The sequence below is a fragment of the Nyctereutes procyonoides genome, unplaced genomic scaffold (genome assembly GCF_905146905.1).
Source record: "Nyctereutes procyonoides isolate TBG_1078 unplaced genomic scaffold, NYPRO_anot_genome, whole genome shotgun sequence".
Classification (NCBI taxonomy): Eukaryota; Metazoa; Chordata; class Mammalia; order Carnivora; family Canidae; genus Nyctereutes; species Nyctereutes procyonoides.
The window spans coordinates 35483791-35511202 of NW_026575140.1; the positions used below are offsets into that span (position 1 = coordinate 35483791).

At 39.7% G+C, this 27412-nt stretch overlaps 1 protein-coding gene across 3 annotated transcripts in view; it reads right to left on the bottom strand.

Moving 5' to 3' along the window:
* USP24 (ubiquitin specific peptidase 24) overlaps positions 1 to 27200 on the bottom strand; it is a 135881-nt gene extending 108681 nt beyond the window's left edge. For all 3 annotated transcript variants that reach the window (XM_055304866.1, XM_055304867.1, XM_055304865.1), the window contains exon 1: positions 26772 to 27200. In XM_055304866.1, coding sequence (XP_055160841.1) covers positions 26772 to 27104 — 333 coding nt within the window. In that variant the 5' untranslated portion in view covers positions 27105 to 27200. The remainder of the gene's footprint in view (positions 1 to 26771) is intronic.
* Positions 27201 to 27412: the final 212 nt, after the last annotated feature.

Below are 27412 nucleotides of genomic sequence, written 5' to 3' on the forward strand. Positions count from 1 at the left end.
GGGCATGATCCTGGGGTCCTGGAATCGAGTCCCGCATCGGGCTCCTGCATGGAGCCTGTTCCTCTCTCTGCCTGTGTCTCTGCCTCTCTCTTTCTCTCATGAACAAATAATAATAATTTTTATTTAAAAATCTAAAAAATAAATAAATAAATAAATAATAAAATTAAAAATTAAAAAAATTAAAAATGATCCAACTAGGGATGCCTGGGCTCAGTTGGTTGAGCACTGAACTCTTGATTTCAGCTCAGGTTATGACCTCAGGGTCATGAGATCAAGTCCTGCTTTGGGCTCTGCACGGAGTGTGGAGGCTGCTTGGGATTCTCTCTCCCTCTGCCTTTCCTCTTGTTTGTGTGCACGTGCTCACTCTCTTAAAAAACAAAAAGAAAAAAGAAGATAAAATTTTAAAAATTAAAAAAAAATTAAAAATGATCCAACTATATGTTATCTTTGGATAACAGACATGCTTTAGATTCAAAGACACAAAGAGGCTGAAATAAAACAATGGAAAAGATATAACATGTACAGATAAAGGAATTGGAGTAGCTAGTTATACCAGTATCAGACAGACAAGATATAGGACAAATATACTACCAAGGATAAAAAGGGACATTTCATAATGATAAAAATAGTCAATATAATGGAAAGATAAAAGGATGGAAAAAGACGTACTATGAAAACAGTAACCAAAAGAGAACTGGAGTGGATGGCTACACTAATATCAGAAAAAAACAAATAATGAGAAAATCAGTTACCAAAGACAAGGAAGTTTTTTTTTTTTTTTTAAGATTTTATTTATTTATTCATGAGACACAGAGAGAGAGGCAGAGACACAGGCAGAGGGAGAAGCAGGCTCCATGCAGGGAGCCTGACGTGGGACTCGACCCTGGGTCTCCAGGATCAGGCCCTGAGCCGAAGGCAGTGCTAAACTGCTGAGCCACCTGGGCTGCCCAAGACAAGGAAGTTTTTTAATGATCAAGGATTAATCCATCAGGAAGACATACAATTATAAAAATGTATGCATCTAACAAAAGAGACTCAAAATAAAGGAAGCAAAAAGTGACAGTATTTAAGAGAGCAATACATACTTCAACAAGAATCGTTGGGAGACTTCAATACCTCACTTTTAGTAACAGAACAAGATAAGATCAACAAGGACATGGAAGAGTTAAATACTACAAACTAAATCTTAAAGACTTTTCTAGAACATTCTACCCAATCACAGCAGACTTGCAATTCTTTGTTAAGTACACATAGAATACTCTTCAGGATAGAGCATGTTAGGTCCTAAAACAAACCTCAATAAATCTGAAAACATTACAACCAAAAGTGCATTCTCTGACCACAGTGGAATGAATTTAGAAATCAACACAGAAGAAATCTGGGAAATCTAAAAACATGTGAAAATTAAACAACAAACTTCTAAACAATGAGTCAAAAAAAAAAAAAAACTCAAAGGATATTAGAAAGTGCTTTGAGATTAATGAAAATCAAAATAGAACACAATGAAATTTATGATGCAGTGATTAGAGGGAAAATTTTTTTTAATTTTTTTTTTTTTTTTAATTTATGATAGTCACATAGAGAGAGAGAGAGAGAGGCAGAGACATAGGCAGAGGGAGAAGCAGGCTCCATGCACCGGGAGCCCGATGTGAGATTCGATCCCGGGTCTCCAGGATCGCACCCTGGGCCAAAGGCAGGCGCTAAACCGCTGGCGCCACCCAGGGATCCCAAGGGAAATTTTTTTTTGGGGGGGGGGGGAATTTTTTAAAAAATTAAGTTCTCAAGTCAATATCCTGGCCATGAACCTTAAAAAACTAGAAAAAGAAAAAAAAAGAAAAAAAAAACTAGAAAAAGCAAACTAAACCCAAGGAAGCAGAAGGAAAGAACTAAGGATTAGAGTAGAAATAAATGAAAGGATAGAAAAAACAATGGAGACAATAAAAGCAAAAGCTGGTTTCTTTGAAAAGATCAACAAAAAGGAGAAATCTGTAGCTAGACTGACCAAGAAAGAGAGAAGATTCAAAATCACTAAAACCAGGAATGAAAGAGGGGATCAACACTGACCTTACAGAAATAAAAATGACCGTAAAGAATACTATTGATGGTTATATGCCAATTAGATAACACAGATGCGATGGATATATTCCTAGGACATAAACTACCAATACTGACTCAAGAAGCAAAATCTGAATAGGCCTGTACCAAGCAAAGGAATGCTTTGTAATCAAAACCTCCCACCAAGAAAAGCCCAGGGCAGATCCCATTACTGATGAATTGTACCAAACTCTTAAAGAGGAATTAAGAACATCAATCCCTCATATTCTTCCGTCCACCCAAAAAGAAAGGAAGAAAGAAAAGGAGGGAATACTTACCAATTTATTTTAGGAGGTCAGTATTATTCTGATATTAAAACCAAAGACACTACTTCACATCAATGGATGCTTGATAAATGGATAAACCAAATGTGGTATATGCATATAATAGTATACTCAGTCTTTAAAAAGAAGGAAATTCTAATGCATGCTACAACATGCATGAGCCTTGAAGACATTAGTGCTAAGTGAAGTAAGCCAATCAATCACAAAAGGACAAATACTGTATGATTCCATGGTATGCGAGGTAACTAGAGTATGATACAGAAAATAGAATGGTGGTTGCCAAGGGCTGGAGGCAAGGAAGAATATGAAGTTACTATTTACTGAGTATATATAGTTTCAATTTGGGAAGATGAAAATATTCTGCAGATGGACGGTATGATTGTTGTAGAACCATGGAATGTACTTACTGCCACCGAATTATACTTGGAAAAGGTCAAAATGGTAAATTTACATTAGGTATATTTTACCACAGTTTTAAAAAATGGACAAAGATATCATAGAAAAAAAAAGACCAATATTCCTATGAATATAGATACAAAAATTCTTCATAATAAACTAGCAAACCAAACCCAGCAGTATAAAAAAAGGATTACATACATGAACAAGTGTGATTTATCCCAGGCATGAAGGGTTCATTTAGCACACAAAAATCAATCAATATACTACAGAATAAAAGACAAACCCACATGATCATCTCAATTGATCCAGAAAAAAATATTCACAAAATCAAATACTTTTTCATGATAAAAAAAATACTAAACAATAATAAAAAGGAATTTCCTCAATCTAATAAAAGGCATCTACAAAACAATCTACAAGTAACATCAACTTAATTTTTTTTTTAAAGAGGACTTTAAAAAAAAAAGATTTTATTTACTTATTCATGAGAGATATATAGAGAGAGGCAGAGACACAGGCAGAGGGAGAAGCAGGTTCCATGCAGGGAGCCCAATGTGGGACTCGATCCCGGGTCTCCAGGATCAGGCCCTGGGCTGAAGGCGGCGCTAAACCGATGAGCCACCCGGGGTGCCCATCAACTTAATTTTGGAAGATTGAATACTTTCCTCTAAAATCAGGAAAAGAAGGATGTTTGTTCTCACTGCTTCCATTCAACATTATACTGAAATATCTAGTGAGAACACTTAGGCAAAATAAGAAATAAAAGGTATTTGTTCTTACTGAAAAGGATGAAGTAAAACTAATTATATTCACTGATGACACAATCTTGTAAACAGAAAATTCTAAAGTATCCACCAAAAACCAAAAAAAAAAAAAAAACCCTATTAGAACTAATGAGTTTAGAAAGATTGCAGCTGCAGAATACAGTATCAACATGTAAAATTCAGTTGTATTTCTATACACTAGTAATGAACAATTCTAAAATAAAATTAAGAAAATTCCATTTACAATAGTATCAAAAAGAAAAAAAATATTTAGGAAGTATAAGACTCGGGATCCCTGGGTGGCGCAGCGGTTTGGCGCCTGCCTTTGGCCCAGGGCGCGATCCTGGAGACCTGGGATCGAATCCCATATCGGGCTCCCGGTGCATGGAGCCTGCTTCTCACTCTGCCTGTGTCTCTGCCTCTCTCTCTCTCTCTGTGACTATCATAAAATAAAATAAAAAAAAAAGGAAGTATAAGACTCATACACTGAAAACAAAACATTACAGCAAAGAAATTTTAAAAGACCTAAATAAATGGAAAGACATCCCATGTTCACGGATTGGAAGTTAATATTGTTAAGATGGCTATACTTCCCAGTCTACAGATTCAAAATAATGACCATCAAAATTCGAGCGGGCTTCTTTGCAAAAATTGGCAAATTGACTCCTAAAACTCACATAGAAATGCAAAAAAAAAAAAAAAAAAAAAAAAACCCTGAATAGCCAAAATAATCTTGAAAAAGAATAAAGTTTGAGGATCTATAACCTCTCACTTTTAAAACGTACTATAAAGCTATAGTAATCAAGACTATGTGGTACTGGCATAAAGATAAATACACAGATCAACAGAATAGAGGTTTCAGGGGCACCTGGGTGGCTCAGTGGTTGAGTGTCTGCCTTTGGCTCAGGTCATGATCCTGGGGCCCTGCGACTGAGTTCCCCATCAGGTTCCCCGCAGGGAGCCTACTTCTCCCTCTGCCTATGTCTCTGCCTTTCTCTCTCTGTCTCTCATGAGTAAATAAATAAAATCTTAAAAAACAAATAAAAATTTAAAAAGAATAAAGGTTTCATAAATATAAAACCCTTATATTTGTGGTCCATTGATTTTCAACAAGGGTGACAATATAATTTAGTTAATCTTTAACAAAGGCATAAATGAAATTCAATGAAGGCTAGCCCTTTCAACAAATGGTGCTGAGTCAACTAAATATACACAAGCAAAAGAATGAAACTTGATCCCTACACCTCATACCACATACACAAATTAACTCAAAATGTAACACAGAAATAAATCTACATGACCTTGGATTAGGCACTTATTTCTTAGGTGGGACACCAAAAAAAAAAAAATGTCAAAAGCAAAAATATGTAAATGTTGGATTCTGAACGTCATCAAACTAAAAACTTTTTATGCATCAAAAAACGTCATTAGGAAATTGAAAAGACAATCACAGAATGGAAGAAAACGTTTGCAAATTTCATATCTGATAAAAGACTTTTATCTAAAAAAGAGCTCTTACAACTCCGCAATAAAAAAAAAAAACACTTCAATAAAAAATGGGCAAACGGGCAACTAGGTGGCTCAGTTAGTTAAGTATCCAACTTAATCTCAGCTAAAGTCTTGATCTCAGGGTGGTGAGTGCCAGCCCTGCACTGGGCTCCACACTGGGCATGGAGCCAACGTGAAAAAACAAACAAATGGACATTTCTTCAAAGAAGATACACAAGTAGCCAATAATTAGCACATGAAAAGATGCTCAAGACCTTGGCCATCAAGCATATGCAAATCAAACCCCAAAGATGCCACCTTCAGGTACAGTAGAATGACTAAAATTAAAAAGATAAGTATTGGTGAGGATGTGGAGAAACTGGAACCATCATACATTGCTGGTCAGGATATAAAATGGTGCAGTCACTTTGCAAGACAGTTTGGCAGTTCCTCAAAAGTTAATCATAGTTACCACAGGACACAGCAATTATACTTGTTGATATATTTACAAGATACACCGAGAGAGATGAAACATATGTCCACACCAAAACTTATACATGATGTGCACAGCAGCACTGGTCACAAGAAGTCAAAAAGTGGTAAAAACCCAAATGTCATTAAAACTAATGAATAAATGTGGTATGTCCATATAATGGAATGTTTTAAGCCCTAAAAATAAACAAAATACTGATACATGCTATAACATAAATGACATTCAAAAACATTACAATAAATAAAAGCCAGACCAAAAGGTCACATATTACACAATTCTGTTTATATAAATGTCTAGAATAGGCAAATCCACATAGAAAGCAGATTAGTAGCAGCCACATAGAAAGCAGATTAGTAGCTGCCAGAGGATGGAAGAAGGGAGAAAAGGAGAGGTTGTTAATGGACATTAAGGTTTCTTTGGGGATGACTAAAATATTCTAAAATTAAAGAACAGCGATAGTTGCACAACCCTGTGAAGGCACATTTTTTTTTTAAATTTGATTAAGCAGTTTATTTTTATTTATTTATTTTTTTATTTATGATAGTCACAGAGAGAGAGAGAGAGAGAGAGAGAGAGGCAGAGACACAGGCAGAGGGAGAAGCAGGCTCCATGCACTGGGAGCCCGATGTGAGATTCGATCCTGGGTCTCCAGGATCGCGCCCTGGGCCAAAGGCAGGCGCTAAACCGCTGGGCCACCCAGGGATCCCTGAAGGCACATTTTAAAAGAGTGAACTTTATGGTATGCGAATTGCATCTCAAGAAAGCTGTTATTTTAAAAAGTTGATTGACAAGAAGGAATTCAGTGATTAGCATCATTAAACATGAATAAACATATAAATAAATCTAAGAATTTCCAAACAGAGTTGTACCTAATGATGTATAATAAAAATGCTACATATGTCCATTTGACAGTTTTAAAACAGCAACTTAAAAAATAATATATTTGAGATCTAAGAGCTGAAAAATCTCATGTTGCCTCCTAAGCAGTGAACATTTTTGATCTTGAAAAAAAAGGGAACAGACCATGTACACTAACTTAACGAATGATACAGAGCAGCATTACATTTTGAGGAGGTTGCTGCCAACACAAAGAGACGGAATCAAAAGAGAGGAGGAAATAGTGACATGAACCCATATTCAGGTTGGTTTAATATTTTGAGTCATCAGTTTGAGTAGAGCCTGTCCTTGGCAAAAATTACCTATTGAGCAAGAGAACACATGCAAAGCGGCTCAAAATTATCCTGCTGCAAAATAGCTCCCAACAGAAAAAAGGTATTGGGCTTATTAGTTCTTAAAAGAACTAAGGAATATAATATACTATTTTCTCATTAGATGCCAAAGCTAAATGATACCCAAGTAACCATTAATGATTACCAGTTCTATATTGATTAGAAATATATTTATCAATAGTTTGCTATGTTCCAGCCAAAGTGCTCAGCAATGAAGAAACAGATAAAGACACAATTCTTGCCTTTAAACAGGACATTGTGAATGTAAAGCAGGGAAGGGGGTATCCAAGCTAGCCTGTGGATGTTGTGCATTCATCTGCAGTGGGAAGGAGGTATACACAGCTGAAGAAGTTTAAGGGGAAAAATACTCCCAGTACTCTCTTACAGAGAGTATTATTTCAAAACCAGTCAATTTTAAAAGAGGTTTTACAACATTCAGGTAAATTCACCAGTTGTTGGAGACACACACAAGGCAACAGAGAAATGAGCTTGCAAACAACTCAATGTTACTTTTTAATGTCAAAATTTTCTAGTAACACTGATTCTTATATATGTAGTTACTTAAGAAAAGTAATAGATGAGTTAATGTTGCTAAATTATGGTTTCTGAATAGGCCAGTTTAGGACTAAAATCAAGCAATTAACATTGTTGATACATAATTTGGGTGATTTCCAAAATTAATAATCTTACTTATGCCCATAAATACATATGAAAATATAAACAAAGCCTCTGTAACTCCCATAATACTTCACAGTAATATATACATGCTAGGAATTCAGATAGCTGTGATTACAATTTAATCTATTGGCAAACTGTTCAAAATAAGGATTACTATCTACAATCGACTTACTTAAAGGGGCAACTTGGGACGCCTGGGTGGCTCAGCGGTTAAGCATCTGCCTTTGGCTCAGGGTGTGATCCTGGAGTTCCCGGGATCAAGTCTCATCCACATGGGGCTCCCTGCATGGAACCTGCTTCTCTCTCTGCCTGTGTCTCTGCCTCTCTCTGTGTGTGTCTCTCATGAATAAATAAATATTTTTTAAAAATATATTTTTTTAAAAAGGGCAACTTAATACTCAGTACTAAGTATTTCCAACTTAGAGAGTCAGAAGTCAAGTTGTAAAGTTTTTCATGGAATTGGCAAATGCTGTCAACTATGCAGTGTAAATCTACCTCCAGAGTTTAACGAAGACCTTTAGATTGAACAAGTAGGTTATTTTAACAACAGTATTTTTCCTTTTATATTTACAATTAGGTATCTTCATAAAAGTCATCATATACATCCAGAAACTTGCCTGTTTGAAAAATGCAGATAAACCAATGTAAATACAGGCACTACCTTAACTGGTGGCTGAGTACACAATTTACTTATCTTTGCAAATGAGCTTTAAAATAGCACTGCATAGGCTTTTAAGTTAGTAATAGAGTTTAATATTTATCTTAGAAAACTACCTTCGAGTTTTAAGGAAGTCTTAAAGTCAACAAGGATGTATTGTAAGAATTTAAGCTTTCTTTGTTCAAAGAAGTAAAACCTACTCAAGTAGGCATGGCCTATTAGTTTAGAGATAAGCTCCTATCTGCCCACTGACTCAATAAAGATAACGATTCAACTTAAAGGAGAGGAGATTGGCAATGTCGCATCAAGTTTCTTTTAATACTAAATTCAATTACTGAGCTATTTTATTAACTAACAATAATGTACTCAAAGGAGTGTCTACATTTCTCATTAATGTACAGAAAAATGAAGATGCCAAATTGTTTTCTCCAGGATTTTAAAAAATAGATTAAAATAAATGGCATCATATATGTCAAGTACTTAAGGAAAACCATGAAAATATGAACATCTGATTCCAAGTTATGAATTTATTTTTTAAAAGATTTTATTTATTTATGAGAGAGAGAGAGTATGTGTGAGAGAGAACGAGTGTGAGGGGAGGGGCAGAGGGAGAAGCAGTGAGCTTCTGAGCAGGGAGCTCCACAAGGGGCTCGATCCTAGGACCCTGAGATTATAACCTTAGCTGAAGACTGATGCTTAATCAACTGAGCCATCCAGGCCCCCTCCAAGTCATGAATTTATAACATTCACTAAATCTTGAGATTGTCAGTCTTATTTATTAAATCTTTTTCAAAGTAATTCAGAGATAGTGACGTGCTGACCTGGTATTCCTTCTGTTATTTCAGACTAGAGAAAATGATTCCTAAAATACGGTTTCTTGGAAAGAGAGATGATGGACAAATGTACAGGCAGTCCCCAAATCACTAATACATTGTGTCTTAAGCCTGTGTACAAATTGTTTTTCTGTTCATTCTGTTATAAGTAGCAGAGAATCTCCTAACTTTTCTACAAAAGCTGACATTTCTCATGGTCCCTTTCTTTCCTAACTTAGTTGTTATTCACATATTTAGATTATGAAGAAATAAGGTTTTCACGAGAAGCTGTCATCTTATATAGTTGAACCTTGAACAACACAGGTTAGAACTGTGTGGGTCAACTTACACATGGATATCTTTGATAAATACAGAAGTACTGTCAATGTGTTTTCTCTTCCTTATGATTTGAAATATCTTCTCCCTAACTTATTTAATTGTAAAAATATAGTATATAATACATATAACATATCTGTTATATAATACATATAACATTTTAGCAAAATACTGTTAATCAACTGTTTTAGTTAAGGCTTCCCATTAATAGTCTCTTGGAGTGAAGTTTTGGAGGAATCAAAAGTTACAGGTGGATTTTCAAGTGTACAGGTGATATTTGTCAAGCTTGTTTTCATTATCACTCCTTCAAGGAGTTTTTTCAACACTTTTCTCCCAATCATCCCATCTCCACTAATTAAATACTAAAGAATAAAACTGTTGGGTAGGGCTCAGATTTGGAGCAAACCACTATAATATCTATGTTTTTTTTTCATCCCTTAAGAGCCAATTTTTGTCTCCTTTGGACTGCTACTGGCCCTATTGAGAATGCATAATCTAAAAGTTTTATTTTTATTTTTTAAAGACTTATTTGAGAGACAGAGAGACACAGAGAGAGAGCACGAGCAGGGGGAGGGGGAGGGGCAGAGGGAAAGAATCTCAAGCAGACTCTCCACTGAGCATGAGCCTGACATGGCGCTCCATCTCATGACCCTGAGATCATGACCTAAGCCTAAATCAAGAATCAGATACTTAACTGACTAAGCCACCCAGATACCCCTAGTCTAATGGTTTTAAATACCATCTCTAAGCTGAAGACTCTCACATTTTAGCTCCAGGATAGGTATCTTCCCCAGACTCCAGGCATCTGTCCAATTCCCTCTCTGACACCTCCACTAGGATATTTAATAGGCATCTTAAATTATATGTCCAATAACAAACTCTGGATCTTTCCCACAACATCATGTCATCCTTCCTGTGCAGGCCCCTCAAGGCTTGCCTTCCTCATTCTGACAAAAAGACATCATCAGAGTTGTCTCTGAGGCCCTAGTGAGGATTTGCCCTCTCCTCTACCTCTGACTTCATCTCCTGCTCTTCCCCCTCCTTCGTTGTTAAGTTACAGCCACACTGGCCTGCCTACTGCTCCTTGAGCATGCCAGCCATGCTCCCCAGCAGGACCTTTGTTGCATTAGGTGTTCCTTGTACTTCTCACCGGAGTTGGCAAGGTACTGTCCACTCTCTCGTTTTGTAAATAAAGTTTTATCACAACATAGACCCTTCTACTGGCTTATGTAGTCCATGCCTGCTTCAGCACTACAACAGCAGAGCCAAGTAGCTGCAACAGAGACTATATGGCCTGCAAAGCCTAAAATATTTACTATCTGGCCCTTTACAGAGTAAGTTTGCCAAGCTCTGACTTGGGAGTGCTTTCCCTTCAGACAATCATGCAGTTTGCTCCCTCACCCCCCCTTCAGATCTTTGCTCAAATATGACCTTCTCAGGGAAGCCTTCCCTGAATAACCTATTTTTAAAAGCAGCCCTGCCAAACCCAACCCTAGTCCAGCATGCTCTCCCTGCCATTCCCTGCTTTTTCTCTACAGCACTTACCACCTGACATTCCATGCTTTACTTAGTTATCCTGTTTGTTGTCTGCCTCCCCAAACCTAGAATATAGGTTCCACCAGGGCAGAATTTTTGTTTCTTGCATTATCTCCAATAGTCCAATACAGAGGAGGTGTTCAATCAATTTTGGTGAATGGGTTGATGTTAAGCACCTAATAAATCCTTATGAAACGAGAGAAAGGGAAGAGATTCCAGGCACGGAGAATCTTATGTGTGAGGGTCTGCCACCAAAGACAGAATGCAGCATAATTAAAGTGCCTTCCTCTATTTCCCAACATCAGACACTGAGATGTGTTAAGCTTTATCTTCTTACAGGTTTGGTGTCCCAATTAGATTGTGTTACTCAATGACAGGGGCTATATTCTGTCTCCATCCTACTTCAGCGTCTAAATGTTTATCTGATACCTAAATTCCTTCTACATCCCCAGGAAAATCCCAGAGCCTCTGCCTAAATAGTCCAGTGGCCAGGAGCTATAAACATTTTGAGACTGCTTGTACCTTCTTTGCACAGAAAGAAGTTCAACTGAAATCTCTCTCCGAGTAATTGTTACTAATACCTACCTGACCACAGCCAGAGGGGCTGCATTACTGTTTGGAAGCCTTCATTTCCTCACTTGTGAAAAGGAGACGGCCATTTGTTTGCTTTTGATACAAAGGGTTTTGGTGAGTACTCAGTAAGATAATGTATGTGAAAATGCTTTGTAAACTTGAACATCATATAAACAGAAGTGAAGCGCTATTATGATTCACCAAACTGCTCTCAAAAGGTTACTCTGCACAAATTCTTGCTCCTAGGAACTCCACCAAAAGCACTTTTATATTTCTCTTTTAGAAAGATATTCCATGTTCTCTCCAGCAGCATGCTCTAATCCATCTTAATCTGTATAGTCATAAAAGAATTCCAAAAGGCTTAACCAAAAGGTTCAAAGTGAAGAAATGAGGATGAAGCCAGGGGGAATCAAAGGGAAACAAAGCAAGACACTGTGTTTCTCATATTTAGAAAGAAGACAAAAGTGAAAGTTAAGAAAATGGGCTGAAGTCCCACAGTTAGCTGTGTGATTTCTAGACCAAGATGTGTCACCCTTGGCATTACTGACAGTTTAGGCCAGATAATTGTTGGGGGGAGAGGGGAGCCTGTACTGTGCACTGGAGGATGTTTAGCAGCATCCCTAGCCTCTACCCAGGAGGTGCCAGTAGTACTCCTCTAGTTATGACAACCAAAAGGTCTCCAGATATTGTCAAATATCTCCTGGAGTAAAATCACCTCGAGCTGTGAACCACGTTCTTAGATAAGACTTGGTATATCTCCATACTTTAGTTTCATCTATAAAATGAAAACACTTACTTACCTATAGATCCAAGATCCCTTCTAGCTCTAAAAAATGCTAAAATTCTATAAAGATCAGAATAAAGATGATTGAAAGCACAATCATATGGAGAGGGAACAAAGTATGTCATGGAAGAAGTTAATACTTTTGTGCAGTTTTCCTCATTACCTTAATAGATAATGATAAAACTTCCTTGTGTATTTTTCAATTATAAAATCTTTAAAAAATACAGTAAGAAAATTGGGCTGTTTTTAAAGATGTTAGTATCAAAAGACTAAAAAGATATAAAGACTACTCTAGAATCTACATTAAAGGGACATAATCACTAAACATAATGCATAATCTTTGATTCATTCCTGGGTTATTTTTTAAAATGTCCACAAAGGTTATTTTTGGTACAAGTGGGGAAATCTAAATATGAACAGAATAATGGAGAATATTAACATATCATTGTTAAATTTCCTTTGTTGAGATAATGGTATTGTGGTTCTGTAGGAGAGAATCTTTGTCCTTTGGGGATCCATATTGAAGCATTTAGAAGTGAAAGTAACTTATTTTTGTTCAAAAGGTTCAGGGAAAAAAAGCATACGTGTGTACATGTGTATATAATGTATGTACCTTGAGAAAAGGAGGAGAGCTAAAGCTAATGTGACAAAATGTTTGCAAATGTTGAATCAAAGTGAAGGATATCCAAGTGTTCACTATACTGTTGTTTCAACTTTCCCATAGGTTGGAAATTGTTCAAGATAAAAACTTGGGAAAAATATATCTAATATACAAAACAAATTACATCCACATTGGATTTGTAGTTAATCACAGAATAATATGCACCTTTTCTAACACTTTTTAAAGTACTCTTACTCAATACTCCCCATTCTAGCAGAATCTCCTGAGATAGTGGAGGCTCTGCTGGGGTGGGGATACGCTATTCTGAAAAAGCAATCCAACTGATTCTGATCTGGTGCTAGCCATCCTTACCCACCATTCAAAACCACTGCAATAGGCTGAAGCGCCTAAAAAGCAGGAACTGTTTTAGCGATCCAGACAAGAGCCAAAGGCACTCAATAAATATTTGTACATTGTTAAACAAATGGTTCCCATACTACTGTTTCTTTCCTCCTCCTACTGCCCCTCTACACATCTTTTTCCCCCCCCAGTGGGGTGAGAAAAGAAGGATAAAAAACGAACAACAACAACAACAAAAAACACCTTAATAGCTTTCCTTCAAAATAAACTTGCTTAGATTAATGGTAATATCATTAATTATTACAATAGTGATAAATAAAACAAATAGGACAATCTGAAACAAAAACTAACAAAAATCAGTTTCCTGTTTCAACTCTACTGATAGTGATAGTGTGTTTTCTCTTTCTTCTCCAGAAATAATTTCTGCAATAATCTTCTCCTTACTGAAATAGAGCTCAATGAAGCCAGGTAACAAAACTATCTAAAAGCAGACTGGCAAAAAGTCCTACCTAAGGCTAAAAAAAAGGCTTGTTTCTTTTAGCAGCCATCATGTTTTTTCCTCTGTGCGGTATCTTTTTCTATGTGAGCTACAGAAAAATTTATAAAGCACATGGAGTGTTAATGAATACCAAAGTTCAAATTTCATGTGTTATGTTCAAAATGGTGAGTGTTTTAATAAGCAACTGGCAACAGTTCAAAAAAAAGTTCCTTCCCACAAAGTGTAAAACAAGGCAAATACAACAGAAATCTGCTCTGGGACTACCAAAATATTTATATTGCCTTCAAGTTATGGAAAAAGTTATTTTAGGCAAGATTTGCTTTCAGAGGCTACTTGATACACCTGAATGAAAGAAAATGTGTTCCAGAATGGTGATGGAAACTCCGTATTTTCCAGATCAGATTCTTTCATTTAATTTAGCATCTCCTAGTCAAGTGTTACCCCCAACTTCATGGGAAATACAGAAGATTGGACCCTGCCCTCAAAGGACCCACAGTTCAGCTGGGTGACAAGCAGATGAATAATTTCAATGTGACAGATAAATGCTGTGGCAGAGGAATGTCAGAGTCTCTAGTCGAAGTCAAGGATGGACTTTCAACTCAGAAAAACAGAAGATAAATGGAGGAAAAATAAGAGAAGGTATCAAGTCCTATTAGCAAACCACTAGCAAACCTGAGCGACAGTGCAGAAGGTATGTTAGCACGTGGAGTGCCCAGAGACTGGCTGGAGTGCAAAGAGGAGGCTGTCCATTATCTATCTCTGGCCACTGCGAGCCTGTGCAAAATCTACCTTGTAGAGGAAGGAGTAAGTGCAGGGATCACATGGATGTCACACAGGCAGCACTGTGGACTAACTCCCATAGTCCAATATGGTAAGAGAAGGGACAAGAGGGACATGGTGGACATGCTGGGTAAGAGAAAGGCATGTGCACAGGTAAGGAGTCACAAAAAAGAAAACAAAAAAACTGGCATATCTTAAGGCTGATTTTTAAAAGTTATTCTCTAAGACTTAATCAATATACACTATGTTTTATTTCTGTATTCATTAAAAGATGTAATCTAAGGTAACTGTTATGTTTTTAACATACTAATAGCTTTCCAAGATATCACTCAAAATGTTTAATTTCAAACCTACAAGTATATGGTACATCCCAGTTGATATTTATAGTAAACACTGTATTTGATATATAGAGAAAAAAGTCTAAGGAAGTAAAAGATACGCACTTAAAAAAGGCAAATTAGGCAGTATACTATTTCAAGAGGTTTGCACATTGACTATTAAGCTTATTTTGAAGTACCCAACGCATGGGTGCAACTGTGGGTAGACCCAGGAGCTCACTAATCTTTGTCAGCTGTACCAAGATGCTAAGCAGACAGACTGAAACACACCTTCACAAGTGACAGCACTTGCTTAACCTTCCTGTCCTTAACCCTTACTACCTTTTATAAACATCAGTACCTGTGGACATTAAAGAATACTGAATGAGAAAGATAAATACTTTGAGGAGAAAAAAATGGATCAAATGTCAACTTTGCCCAATTAACCCAAACTAATGTCTAACAGAGGAAATGGTAGTGCTTCAAATATAGTGAGTTTATCAGGAAGGATTTATTAGATTACCTGCAGTCTGACTTCCTCAATGTCAGAAAGTGTGGTGAAGAACTCCAAACACACCTTGAGAGGCAGAAGGCAAGGCCCCTACTGACTTTGCTAATGATTCAGGGTCAAGGTCCTCATCCCTAAACTGACAAAATTTAATACCACAAGATTCCCCACTGTCCCTTCCAGCTCTGAACAAATCTTCCATTTTAATCTTTAAATTCACAACTTTCAATTTTGTTTCATGGAATAGGGAGAGGGAAAAGCAGGAAATAGTCTCAGTTCTACAGATCATTTTTGTTTTTAAAGTGTATCTTGCTAAGTATTCTTGATATTAGTTTCCCATATTATTGTATGAACTGAGTGAATCCTTGGTAATTCTGCACTGATCCCCATCTTTGATCCCCCCCCCCTTAACAAATGCTTGGAATTTCTCTACCACAGGTATGTGTTATACTCTAACCACAAAAATGTCAAAGTAATGAACAGCAAACAGGACCTCCTTGTTGTTCTCTACAGATGTCAGTATATACGGACACATAACATGAATCAAGTGTTTTATGGTACAAATTTTATATATTTTGTGTGTGTGTGTGTGTATTTATTTAGGCCTGGCATAATTTCAACACTGATAGTACCAACTGCTCAGTAGATAACTGCCATTTTCTCAAAAACAAACATGATGTACAAACTAATGAAATACAGGATAATGTGTGCTACTATATAACTCACCTAAACATTTCAAAGGAAGCAAATGTCATGAAAAGTCTTACAAAATGAAAATCACAAATACTTTTAAAGTATTATTTTAGCAAAGACAGTCTACTCCAGCATGAAACTGACCATAAAAACCAAAATACTAATAATAAAGATTCCTTAGGTTACTAATCCCAGACAAGTTTTCATTACAGAGTTACTACTATTTCTACCATCCCCAGTCTTTCTAAAACCAACCACATTGCTCTAGCTTTAAAATAGCTTCTTTTGTATTGTCAACAATCACAAGGGATGTTTAAGCCTGAAATCAGACCAGTTCCTAGAGTAATTTCTTGTTTCTGGGAAAAACATACATATTCATGATTTTAGGACAAAAAGTAACAGCATCTGACTGAAATAATTAGAGCCATTCTCAGAAGAGATACTAGATGAGAGAAACAAGTACTAATATTAAAAGTCCAACAAGTAAATAAGTACAAATTCTGTACTTATGGTGCTAAAGAAGTATCACTTGAGAAAATACCACTTGGTTTCCTGGCAATGGATACCATCATAAATCAAGTAACATCACAAAAAATTCTTGAGGCACTATTCAAATGCTTTTGATAGATGTCAGCTCTTTCACACTTAACCCACAACTCTTGAAGGCCTCTAATTTCTGAATTAGAACATCACAAGTTATTACACTTAGAGCACAAGAAATCTAACAACCTTGAAACTGTAACAGAGAGGGGACCTATATGCAATTGGTTCATCATTATATTCCCAACACTTAGAAGGCTCAGTGCCTAGCACACAATCAGTGCTCAATAAAAACCTACTGAAAGAGTGGCTGTTTTGAGAAAAACCATTCTGTTGCTCTAACTTGGAATTTGAACTGTATCATTATTTCATATAAATCTAGAGTTTTTATTCTGAGAATTCTTTAATTATTTTCCATTTAATAAGAATACCAGAAATAGCCATCCCACCCTCTTAAAAATGTGCAAAAAGACATGAAAGAGTACTGTATGTTAAAGTATATGTAAATGACAGAAAAAGTCAAATGAGTGACATGCTTCTTGGAAACAATGGATGAAACTGGGTCTGGAGCCTATCAAGAGCCCGACAACCCTGAGAAACACTAAGGTCGCAGCAAACAGGCACAAGCAAAGGCTACACTGGCCAGATGTGCACCTCTATTCCATACCTTTGGCAAAGCCAAACAAACAAAAACCCGTCTGCCCTAAAGACAGCTGTTGTCAAAATATAGTCACAGACCTTTGAGAGTCTTTACAAGCTGGCAGGTAATCTAAAGGCCAATTAAAACACACTGAAGTCATCCAAAAGAATATCCTCAAACCAATTAACAAGGCAAAATGCTCTGAGATACTCCAGGGCAGGGGAGAGCATGCACAAAAGAAGTGCAGGAAAAGCAAATGAACAGAAACTCCATTAAAGCTTAACCTCTGACTCAAATTTGTAAAGTCCTACTGAATCACATCTTCCAGGCCACAGTTTTTTTTATAACTAGAAATAAATGGAAACTCTAATAAGTAGATAATCAAATATGAATTCTAGATTAAAAGAAAATTGTTCCCAATGATATGCTAGGAAGTAGCATCCTTTTTCTATATTTCAGTTAGATAAAACACAAATTAAATCTTTTTAATATTTAATTTTCCTCAATAGCAAAGTTTTAAAATAATTCTGGAGTCTAGGCAAAACTTTCCTAAGACTTGTGAAATAGTCTTTTTTTTTTTTAAGACTTTATTTATTTATTCATGAGAGACAGAGAGGCAGAGACACAGGCAGAGGGAAAAGCAGGCTCCATGCAGGGAGCCCGACGTGGGACTCGTTCTTGGGACTCCCGGATCACACCTGGAGCCAAAGGCAGACACACTCAACCACTGAGTCACCCAGGCGTCCCAGTCTTTTCTTTTTTTTAAAGCTACTTTCATTTTAATAAACACCACAGTTTCGCTGGTCTTTTAAAATAAAGTTTATATACTTTTTAGAAGTTCATTAAAAATGAAAAAAAATAGAAACAGAATCACCTATAGCCCTATCACCCAAAAATAATAGCATTAATACTTCAGCACCAGCGTACTTTAAAAATCAAGTGTGTGGGCGGCTGGGTGTCTCAGCAGTTTAGCGCCGCCTTTGGCTAAGGGCATGATCCTGGAGTTGCAGGATTGAGTCCCAAGTCAGGCTCTCTGCATGAAGCCTGCTTTTCCCTCTGCCTGTGTCTCTGCCTCTCTGTCTCTCATGAATAAATAAATAAAATCTTAAGAAAAAAATTTAAAGTGTGTATATTTTCTGAGAGGCCTCACAGCTTTTAACTTCTCAAAAGTTGTCAATGAATGAATGAATAAAAATTAACTATAGGTATGTATAGTCCAAGTCCTCCAATTTTATAGATGGGAAAACGGAGGCTCAGGAGCAAACTGACTTGCCCAATGATAAAGTAATTAGCAGGCAAAAGAACCTTAAACAAAATGTACCACTCCCTCAAACCACTGGTGCAATACTCTTTCAAATATCATTTGACTTTTTATTTAAAATTTTCTTCCCATCCATTCAGTTGTCTCTCTATCCAATCAGATACTGTGAGCTGAGGTACCAGAGTCATAGAGATAAAAAGAATCCTATTCCTCAGGCCTAATGGAAAGACAGATACACATCTTTTTTAACTAAAGTAAGATCACTGCTTTGCTTTTACCTTAGAGATAGGGCATAGGAACTTACCTTGAAGAATGAATTGGTGTTAGCAGGCAGATGGAAACTGGGTTTGAGGGTGAGACTGGGCCAAGAGATGGCCCCTGAACTGCAAGGGAGATAAGACCAGATGGGTAAGTATAGGGATCTTGAAAGAAAAGACTTTTGGGTTTTAACTACAGAATACGAGGAAACACCAAACACTTTTGAGCAAGTTATGCTGTGTTTATAGAGTTTGCATTATAGAGAGATCATTCTGGTGCCAGTGAACAGCACAGAGAAAAGAAAGGTACGTGAATAAAGCCAGCGCAGTAACAGTGGGGACAAGCAGAAGGGGCAGGAGAGACACTTAGGTCAGAATAAATAGGGTATTTGATAAGAAAAAAAAATAAAGAATCCAGAATAAATTAAACAATTGGTAGATGATGTTGCCATCTGCAGCGTGGAATACCCTCATATTTTCTAAGATCTGGAATATATTTTAAATTGTTACCAAAATGCTTCACTGTAGATTTCAAACTACAGGTTTCAAAAAGCAATTTTCCACCAAAACTGACAACACAGGGGTGAGAAGTGAAAAGGGGAAAAAAAAATTTTTTTTAAATTGCTGACCAGTTTATAAAAAGCTAGATCCTAAAAGCACACAAAGCAGAAATCGAAAAGTCTTGGCAACAGAATGTCTGACCAATAAGTTTTTCTGAAAAACATTCTAATTTCAGAAATCATTTTGGAAACCTACTGATTAAGAATGTACCATGTTGTTCACAAAGTTGTTGGGTTTTTTAATGAGATATTTCTAACATAAATACCTTAAACTTAAGCAAAAGCATCTCAAATAGTGTCAACCAAATTTCGTAACACAAATAACTGGCTGAGATACCACCGGAAAGCAAACCAGGGGCTGGAACATTTTTTAATTTTTTTAAAGGTTTTTATTTTATTTTTTAATATTTTATTTATTCATTCATAGACACAGAGAGAGGCAGAGACACAGGCAGAGGGAGAAGCAGGCTCCATGCAGGGAGCCCGATGTGGGACTCGATCCCGGGTCTCCAGGGTCACACCCTGGGCTGCAGGGGGCGCCAAACCGCTGTGCCACCAGGGCTGCCTGGAAGCTCATCTTTAGAAGTCAGAAGACTTTGGGGGCGCCGGGGGGGTGGGGTGGGGGCACCAAATAGATTATTTATCTGTAAGAGGAAAATCAAATCTTTAACTCAGTTCTAGGAGAAGATTCTACAGACCTCTGCATCATGGCTGCAGCATTTCAATTTCTGGAAAAGGTTATCAGAATAAAATTTTGACTTGTGTGTAGCTCTTCTTTTCAGAACAAATAGAAATAAACCAAATCTATGGTTACATGTTCCATTAACCAACTTAAAGTTAACCATTAAAACAAGCAGATTAAAAAAAAAAGAAAAAACAAGTAGATTCCACTTCCCTTACACAAATAAAAAATATAAGGCACCAATAATGGAAGCTAGGTTTACAACTCTGGAAAGAAGTGAACTCATTAACCTATCATAAAATCAAAAAGGGTACCAAAATACTTTGCCAAAAACTCACCATAGAGATTATCAACAACAAGCAATAAGTAATGCCTCCCACTGCTAATATGCTAATTAACAAATGTTTGATTGTGATTTTAAAAATGTTCCAATACTAAGCAACAAAAATTCCTATAATAATGAGGATGAGAATTACAAACCTAAAATAGAAACCAAAACTCCCCAGAAGGAAGGTGAGATAAAACATTTACCCTTTTGAAAACGAAGCACAACTTTCTTGGCAGCGCCTGAGCAATCCAAAATCTTCAGAAAAGCCCTTTGCGTCTGAATTTCCCAGGTACCTGAAGCTTACAGCTTAATGCGCCCAACCTTCTTCTTAAATTTCATTCTCTTGTTTAAAAACTAAAACCTTGCTAAGCTGTACTACACATTCCTGATCCATCTTAAACAGAGCATACTGGAACCTCTTCGTGGGGACCGCATTACTAAAACCAGCCATCCTCCGGGGTTGTGAGACACACAAAGCTGTTTCATATGGTCCTATACACACTGGCTGGCCTGTTCTGGTGGAGTCCGCTTTCAAAGTTTTCCTGTCCCCCCCATACCATTGAGCTGCTTGCTTGTTAATTCTCACTACTGTCAAACGTGCTTTCTAAATGCTCATCATCTCGTGTTGGGACTGCTACAAAACTCTTCTAATCTGCCACTTATAATTTGATAGGAAACCTAATATTAAAATTTATTTGAACTATGGGATAAAACCAAGTTAAAACAACAAATAAGTGAAACGCATGTAGTGAATGCACTAAATGTGTGGGGATGTTTTGAAATGGTTCAATCTGATGTATTTACGTGTTTACATATTTCACTCTGGTGTTCCAAATGGGAAAAATTTCCTGGAAAACTGAACTCCAGATATAAAAAGTACTATCTGGCTAAATCTTTCTAAATACAACAGTTCCTATTAGAAGTAAAAAAATTCTCATCTTGGGCAGCCCTGGTGGCGCAGCGGTCTAGCGCCGCCTGCAGCCTAGGGTGTGATCCTGGAGACCCTGGATCGCGTCCCCCGTCAGGCTCTCTGCATGGTGCCTGCTTCTCCCTCTGCCTGTGTCTCTGCCTCCCTCTCTCTCTCTGTGTCTTTATGAATAAATAAATTTAAAAAAATATTTAAAAAAAATTCTCATCTTCATACTTAAGATTCCAATAAAATCAATGTTGTATGATATTTGGCCAGTAAACACAAAAATGTGTAGTATACTGTGGTCTGCTATTTAAGTTGTATTAAAGTTGCAATCCTTTCTTCAAATTGTTAAAACATTAAAACATTTACTTTTCTAATATTGCAACTGGTTTAAAGCTAATAGCATTACTATGCTATATAAAACTGTCACTACCTACTATGATTTCACTAAGAGTACACTCGCCAACATACAAAAGGTACTTCCTTTGTGCCAGATTACTCTCATTTTTAACAACATATGGCCAGGTAGTTACAAGGTAAGAATCCAACTGTTAGATGAACTCACAGGCCTAATTCCCAAAGGAGATTCATATACTAGATGATAAAGAAATTCTTGGTGTAAAAATTAGGCTATGCTAATTAACCTTGCAGATTCCCTATTTTTATTTCATCTATTTCAACTGATTTTTTGGAATTACTTTTTATTTTAAAATCTTCACATGGATTCTTCTTTTTTTCTTTATAATTTATCAATTTATGATAAGCCATGATTTGTAAGGTCTTGTATTCAAATTACCTATAATTAACTAAAATTTGTTTATTTGTATTTACTCCATACTCAAATGTACTAGTATTGTTACATTTCAGGAAAAAAAGAACATGAAGTTTAATATAAGTATTGATATTAAAATTGTATTTCATTTATAATTACCATATACTATCAAAGGAAAAAAAGGCAATGAGGTAAGTTAAAGTTAGATATATTACCGCAGGACCAACCTTGGGGCTCTAAAAAAACTAAAAAGCAATGGAATCTTGGAAATACGACAAAATACCTTAGGAAAGAAGGTCCATATTAAAAGGGGAATAAAACAAGAGTTCCCAACAGTTAGAGCACAATATTAAATGTCAGTTGTAGGAATATTAATTAATTATCACAGAACTAGACAGCTAGGAAAGGTATTTCTAGCTGTTAACTGAAATCTCCTTGTTAAAAAAAAAACCCATCTCAGTGTTTTCTAACAAATAAGGCAATAGCGAGTAAGTTACGTTACACAACTGTTAAACTGTGTAAGATGCCCCAAGAGCACCTGACTGATTTCTACTGGTCCCCTGAACAGGATCACACTGCCTAAGAGACATTCTCCCAACTCTGCGAAGGACCCAACAGGGAGGCATGCCCTTAGCAGTGGCCAGCAGGTAAGAAACAGTGAAGAAGTCGGAGTGGGGCATTAAACAACTGGATAAGTTATTTAGAGCAGCTGTGAGACTATATTCTCCTAAATAACAGAACAACTCTTATCTGGCTTGGACAGGTTTTGAAGTAATACTATTCAAAATCTAAACTCGATAGCTTCTCAAAGTCCCTTCTGACACGGAAACCATGAATTACATTTATCCAAAAACAGTAGTAACGACCAAACACAACATGTGCAAAGCAATATCTTCACTTAATTGGAGGATACTGAAAAGGTGATTTTCTGAGCAATTCTGCGTGTTCTGTTAAGTATCTGGGTGTTTTAAGGTTTTTTTTTTCCCCCTCTTAGATATTTGAGTGTTTTTTTATCTGCATTCTTCTTGCTTCTTTTGAACCAGAAATTAACTGCCTTTATTTTCCAAACTTTAATTTTTAAACTAAACCCTAATTACAGCATGAGCCCAAATTACTAAACTGATTTACCTAACTAAGTACATGACCTTGGGAAATCACTTCTTGTAAAATGAGTGGCTAGCACTGAGAGCCACTAGAATGTAACCTTCACATTCATTACTCTATTCCCACCCCCATCCCCCACCAGGGGACATGGAAGTCACTGAATGTTTACTGCCTGTCCCCAAATGACAAATATAAATGTAGTTACTTTTTCTTTTGTAACATTTGTATTTATTTTAATCTGTATATTCCCAAACATCCTGAAGAGGACACTAAAACCAAAATTTCATATGCATCAAAAATAACTTTACATAATTTATTTTATTTTTATTTTTTATTTTTTTAATTTATGATAGGCACACAGTGAGAGAGAGAGAGGCAGAGACATAGGAAGAGGGAGAAGCAGGATCCATGCACCAGGAGCCCGACGTGGGATTCAATCCCGGGTCTCCAGGATCGTGCCCTGGGCCAAAGGCAGGCGCCAAACCGCTGCGCCACCCAGGGATCCCACTTTACATAATTTAAAATCAGATACTCATTTTTTAAGAAATAAAACAAGTAGATTATACAAGAACTGACAAACTTCACCCAGTTTGTTACACTTCCCTTTTCTTCCTCCCCATTAACCCATTGGTCCGTCCTGACCCTTCATCTGAAAGGAGAAAATGCACAGGTCATGCAGGGAGAAGGCCTGAGTTCTAGTCCCATTTCTTCCATTAACTGGCTCTGTGCAGACAAGTCACTTCCCCCTTAGGCCCTGTCAGGCTGTTTATTTCAACAAAAGAGCTGAACAAATTATTAATTTCTAAAGTCTTCCACTCTGAAGATCGAATTCTTTCATTCTACTCATTATTCTACTCCTAATGCCTTGATTTGGGGCTTGCCACATCATTCCTCAACTCAAAATTGTCTTTTTCCCTTCTTTATTTTTCCTTATCTTAACTTGAATCTGATCTAAAACCATGAGTAAAGCAGAGTAAAAAAGCACAGTGTCCTTGAAGTCAGGAGCTCAGGTTCAAATCCAGACTGCCACCAGTGAATCCCATCTCTAAAATGGTGATGTTGTGAACTATCTCACTGAGGGTTAGAAGAATGTATAAAGCACCTAATACAGTGCCTGACATGTTGGAGATGCTCAATTAGCACCTTGTTCTATTTCCCAGGATCAAAAGCCTCAGCTTCCCAATGTCTATAGCAAGGATGACCAACCAGCAAGCTGCACAGGTGGCAAGCAGGCAGATTTGTGAAACTACAGGTAGAAACTGGGTTAAACGTTCTCACCAAGTCACTGTGTGCCTGTCAGGTGTCTGCCTGTAACCTGCCAATATGGTTCTGGGGAAAGCAGGCTCAGCCACAAGTCCCTCCTGAACTCTGAAAAGCAAATGGTGCAGCCTCCTCAGACCAAATCCACAGATCAAGAAGAGGAAATGAAAACTTGACACAATTCTTCAAAAAAAAAAAAGATAGATTCTCTGGATTTTACCTGAAAGCAAACTCCTCGGCCTGCCATTAACGTGAAAAGAAGCCAGACCCGTTTCTTTGCATTTAAATCTATAGGCCAGTACAGCTAATGCTGGAGTCCACCAAGCATTATTTAATTTGAGTTTTCAATTATAGGCAATGAAAAGGTGTGACAAAAGAAAAAAGTTTTTTTCAACGAAATGAGGATACACTGAATTTCATAGTTACACACCAAATATACCTTCAGAGAAAGTAACAGCTTTCTTCTTGATTTCAAAATTGGGTCAAAACTGGAATAAGCAAGTAGAGGAGTGACAGGGACTTGCAAAGAGAAACTCATTTCTTAAAGTGACTTAAATACAGTTATTTAATTATGTGGGATTGTTGTCCCAAATGAGGAATAATAACAATCTTTACTTCCATACACTAGTCAACGATACAGCCAAATTACAGGGTAATCTGAGGGCAATCAATCAAGTGTGCGGAAGCCTGGGAACCTAAGAAATCTTGTAAAGAAACCCGTTTTTTCAAAGTGCCACCTTCTTTTTCCAAGCTACTTCAGCCCAACCGGCTGTTGCAAAAGCATGTAATTAAAAGGATAGAACACAATTCAGAAAAAATTATTTCAGAAGGCTTAGCTTAAGAATTATCCACATTTCTATCTCTATTTAAAACCACAAGCCCACTAATCTGAGCTCTGAGCTCTTCTGGGATCAGGCCAAGCTGTTCCACTTGTCCACCCAAAATGCACTATCCGATGACTATCTGACCAAAATTCTTGATCTGAGCTGCCATTTTTTTCTGCAAAGCAATGATTTCACAGGCATTGGCGCTTCTCGCCCATCCTTCTTAAAATTGGCTAAAGTAGGTTTCTCTTCCCCGAGTTCTTTGCTCACATCCCCAACAGGCCTGATTTTCTCCACCCGGACTTAAGATCTGCGATCAGACCCAATGGCCTCAACGGCCCTTTCCCCTTAACAGACTCCTCCACTCCTCCCGTTTCTCTCCCACCCTACCCCTGCCCCTCTGCACAGCACCCTCACTAAGACTGCAATTCCTTGTCACCTCTACTTTTCCCTCATTTCTCACCTTGCCAATGACCGGTACCCCCTCTACCTAGCCTTGGTCCCAGCTTCATCCCCCAATTCCAGGACTCCTCAGCGCCTGCTCCAGACCTGGCCTCTGATCCCTAACCTCTAACCTCCTCGGCCCAATCCCCCCCTGGCCTTTTTAAAAAATATTTTATTTATTCATGAGAGGCAGAGTCACAGGCAGAGGGAGGAGCAGGCTCCACGCGGGGAGCCCGATGTGGGACTCGATCCCGGGTCTCCAGGATCACGCCCTGGGCTGAAGGCGGCGCTAAACCGCTGCGCCACCCGGGCTGCCCCCCACCTGGCCTTATTAACGTCGGTCCCCCCCCCCAGACCTTCTGGCAGGTAGCACCCCCCCGCCCCGCCTCCTATGGATCCCCGTCATCCTCGGTCGCTGCCCAGTCCCTCCTCATTTTTGGACCCTGCCCAACCTCCTGTGTCTCTGGTCCTGGACTAAACCCACACCCCATTCCCAACCCCAGCAGTCCTGCCCTGACCCCAGCAAAGGCCAGCACTCGGGCTGGCCCATCCCACTTTTCCTCGGACTCCCAACCTGGTGCGTCCCCCAGCCCAGGGGACCCCTGATGCGCGCGCCCTCCGCATCACACACGCTCTCCGCTCCCGGCTAACGCATCAGCTCTCCCCCAGCGCACATGCTCGGCCCCACCCGCACCCCGACCCGCTGGCCCGCTTCCCGGGGCCCACTCAGCCCCTCCCCCGGGGGGTCCTCTCCCTCGCTGACCCCGGCCCGGTGACCTCCGCCCTCTCTCAGCCCCTCCCCCGGGGGTCGCTCTCCCCACTTGACCCCGACCCGGTGACCTCCGCCCTCTCTCATCCCCTCCCCCGGGGGTCGCTCTCCCCCCCCTCCGACCCCGACCCGGTGACCTCCGCCCTCACAGCCCCCCCCTAGGGTCGCTCTCCCCACTTGACCCCGACCCGGTGACCTCCGCCCTCTCTCATCCCCTCCCCCGGGGGTCGCTCTCCCCCCCCCTCCGACCCCGACCCGGTGACCTCCGCCCTCACTCAGCCCCCCCCCTAGGGTCGCTCTCCCCACTTGACCCCGACCCGGTGACCTCCGCCCTCACTCAGCCCCTCCCCCGGGGGGGCCGCTCTCCCCCCCCGCCCCGCCCCGCCCCGCCCCCGCCCCGGTGACCTCCGCCCTGGCCGAGTCCGGGGCTCCATTCCCGCGGCTTCCCGGGCGGCCCCCGCCCCCGCAGCCCACCGCGGGGTGTGCCCCCGGCCCCGGCCCGCACGGCGGGGTCACAGCCGCCGTCCTCACCTCGGCGTCCACCACCTCGTGGTAGGCGGGCGGGGGGTCGAAGCCGCCGCCGCCGCCGCCGCCGCCGCCGGTGCTCCCGCCGCGGGAGGGGCCGCCGCCGCCGTCGCCGCCGCCGTCGCCGCGAGAGCCGCCGCCGGGCCCGGGGCTGGGGCCGCCGCCGCTGTCCATGGGCTCGTAGCCGCCGTAGTCGAGGCCCGGCCGCTCGTTGGTGAGCAGCGCCACGGCCTCGTTGATGTCGTTCTTGGCCAGGCGCAGGGCCCTGCGGATGGTGGCGGGGTCCGAGAAGCCCATGCACAGCAGCGTGGTCATGTGCTGCTCCTCCTCCGACTCCATGGCTCCGGCCTCCTCCGGGCCGCGCCGGCCGGCGGGCGGCGAAGCTGCGGCTCCCGGGCCTGGCGGGCCGCCCCCGCGCCCGAGCGGGCCCCTGCGCTGCCGGCCTGCGCGCTCCGCTGCCGCCGGGCCGGGCTGGGCGCGGGCGTGGACGCCGCGAGCCGAGCGAGGGCGGCGGGGCGCTCAGGCGCGGCGGCGGCCCGGCCCAGCCCTGCGCGCCGCCATGTTGGCCTCCTCCCCCTCCCCCTCCCCCTCCCCCGCCTCCTCCGCCCGCGGGGCCGCGCCTCCGCTCCCGGAAGCGGCCCGGGCAG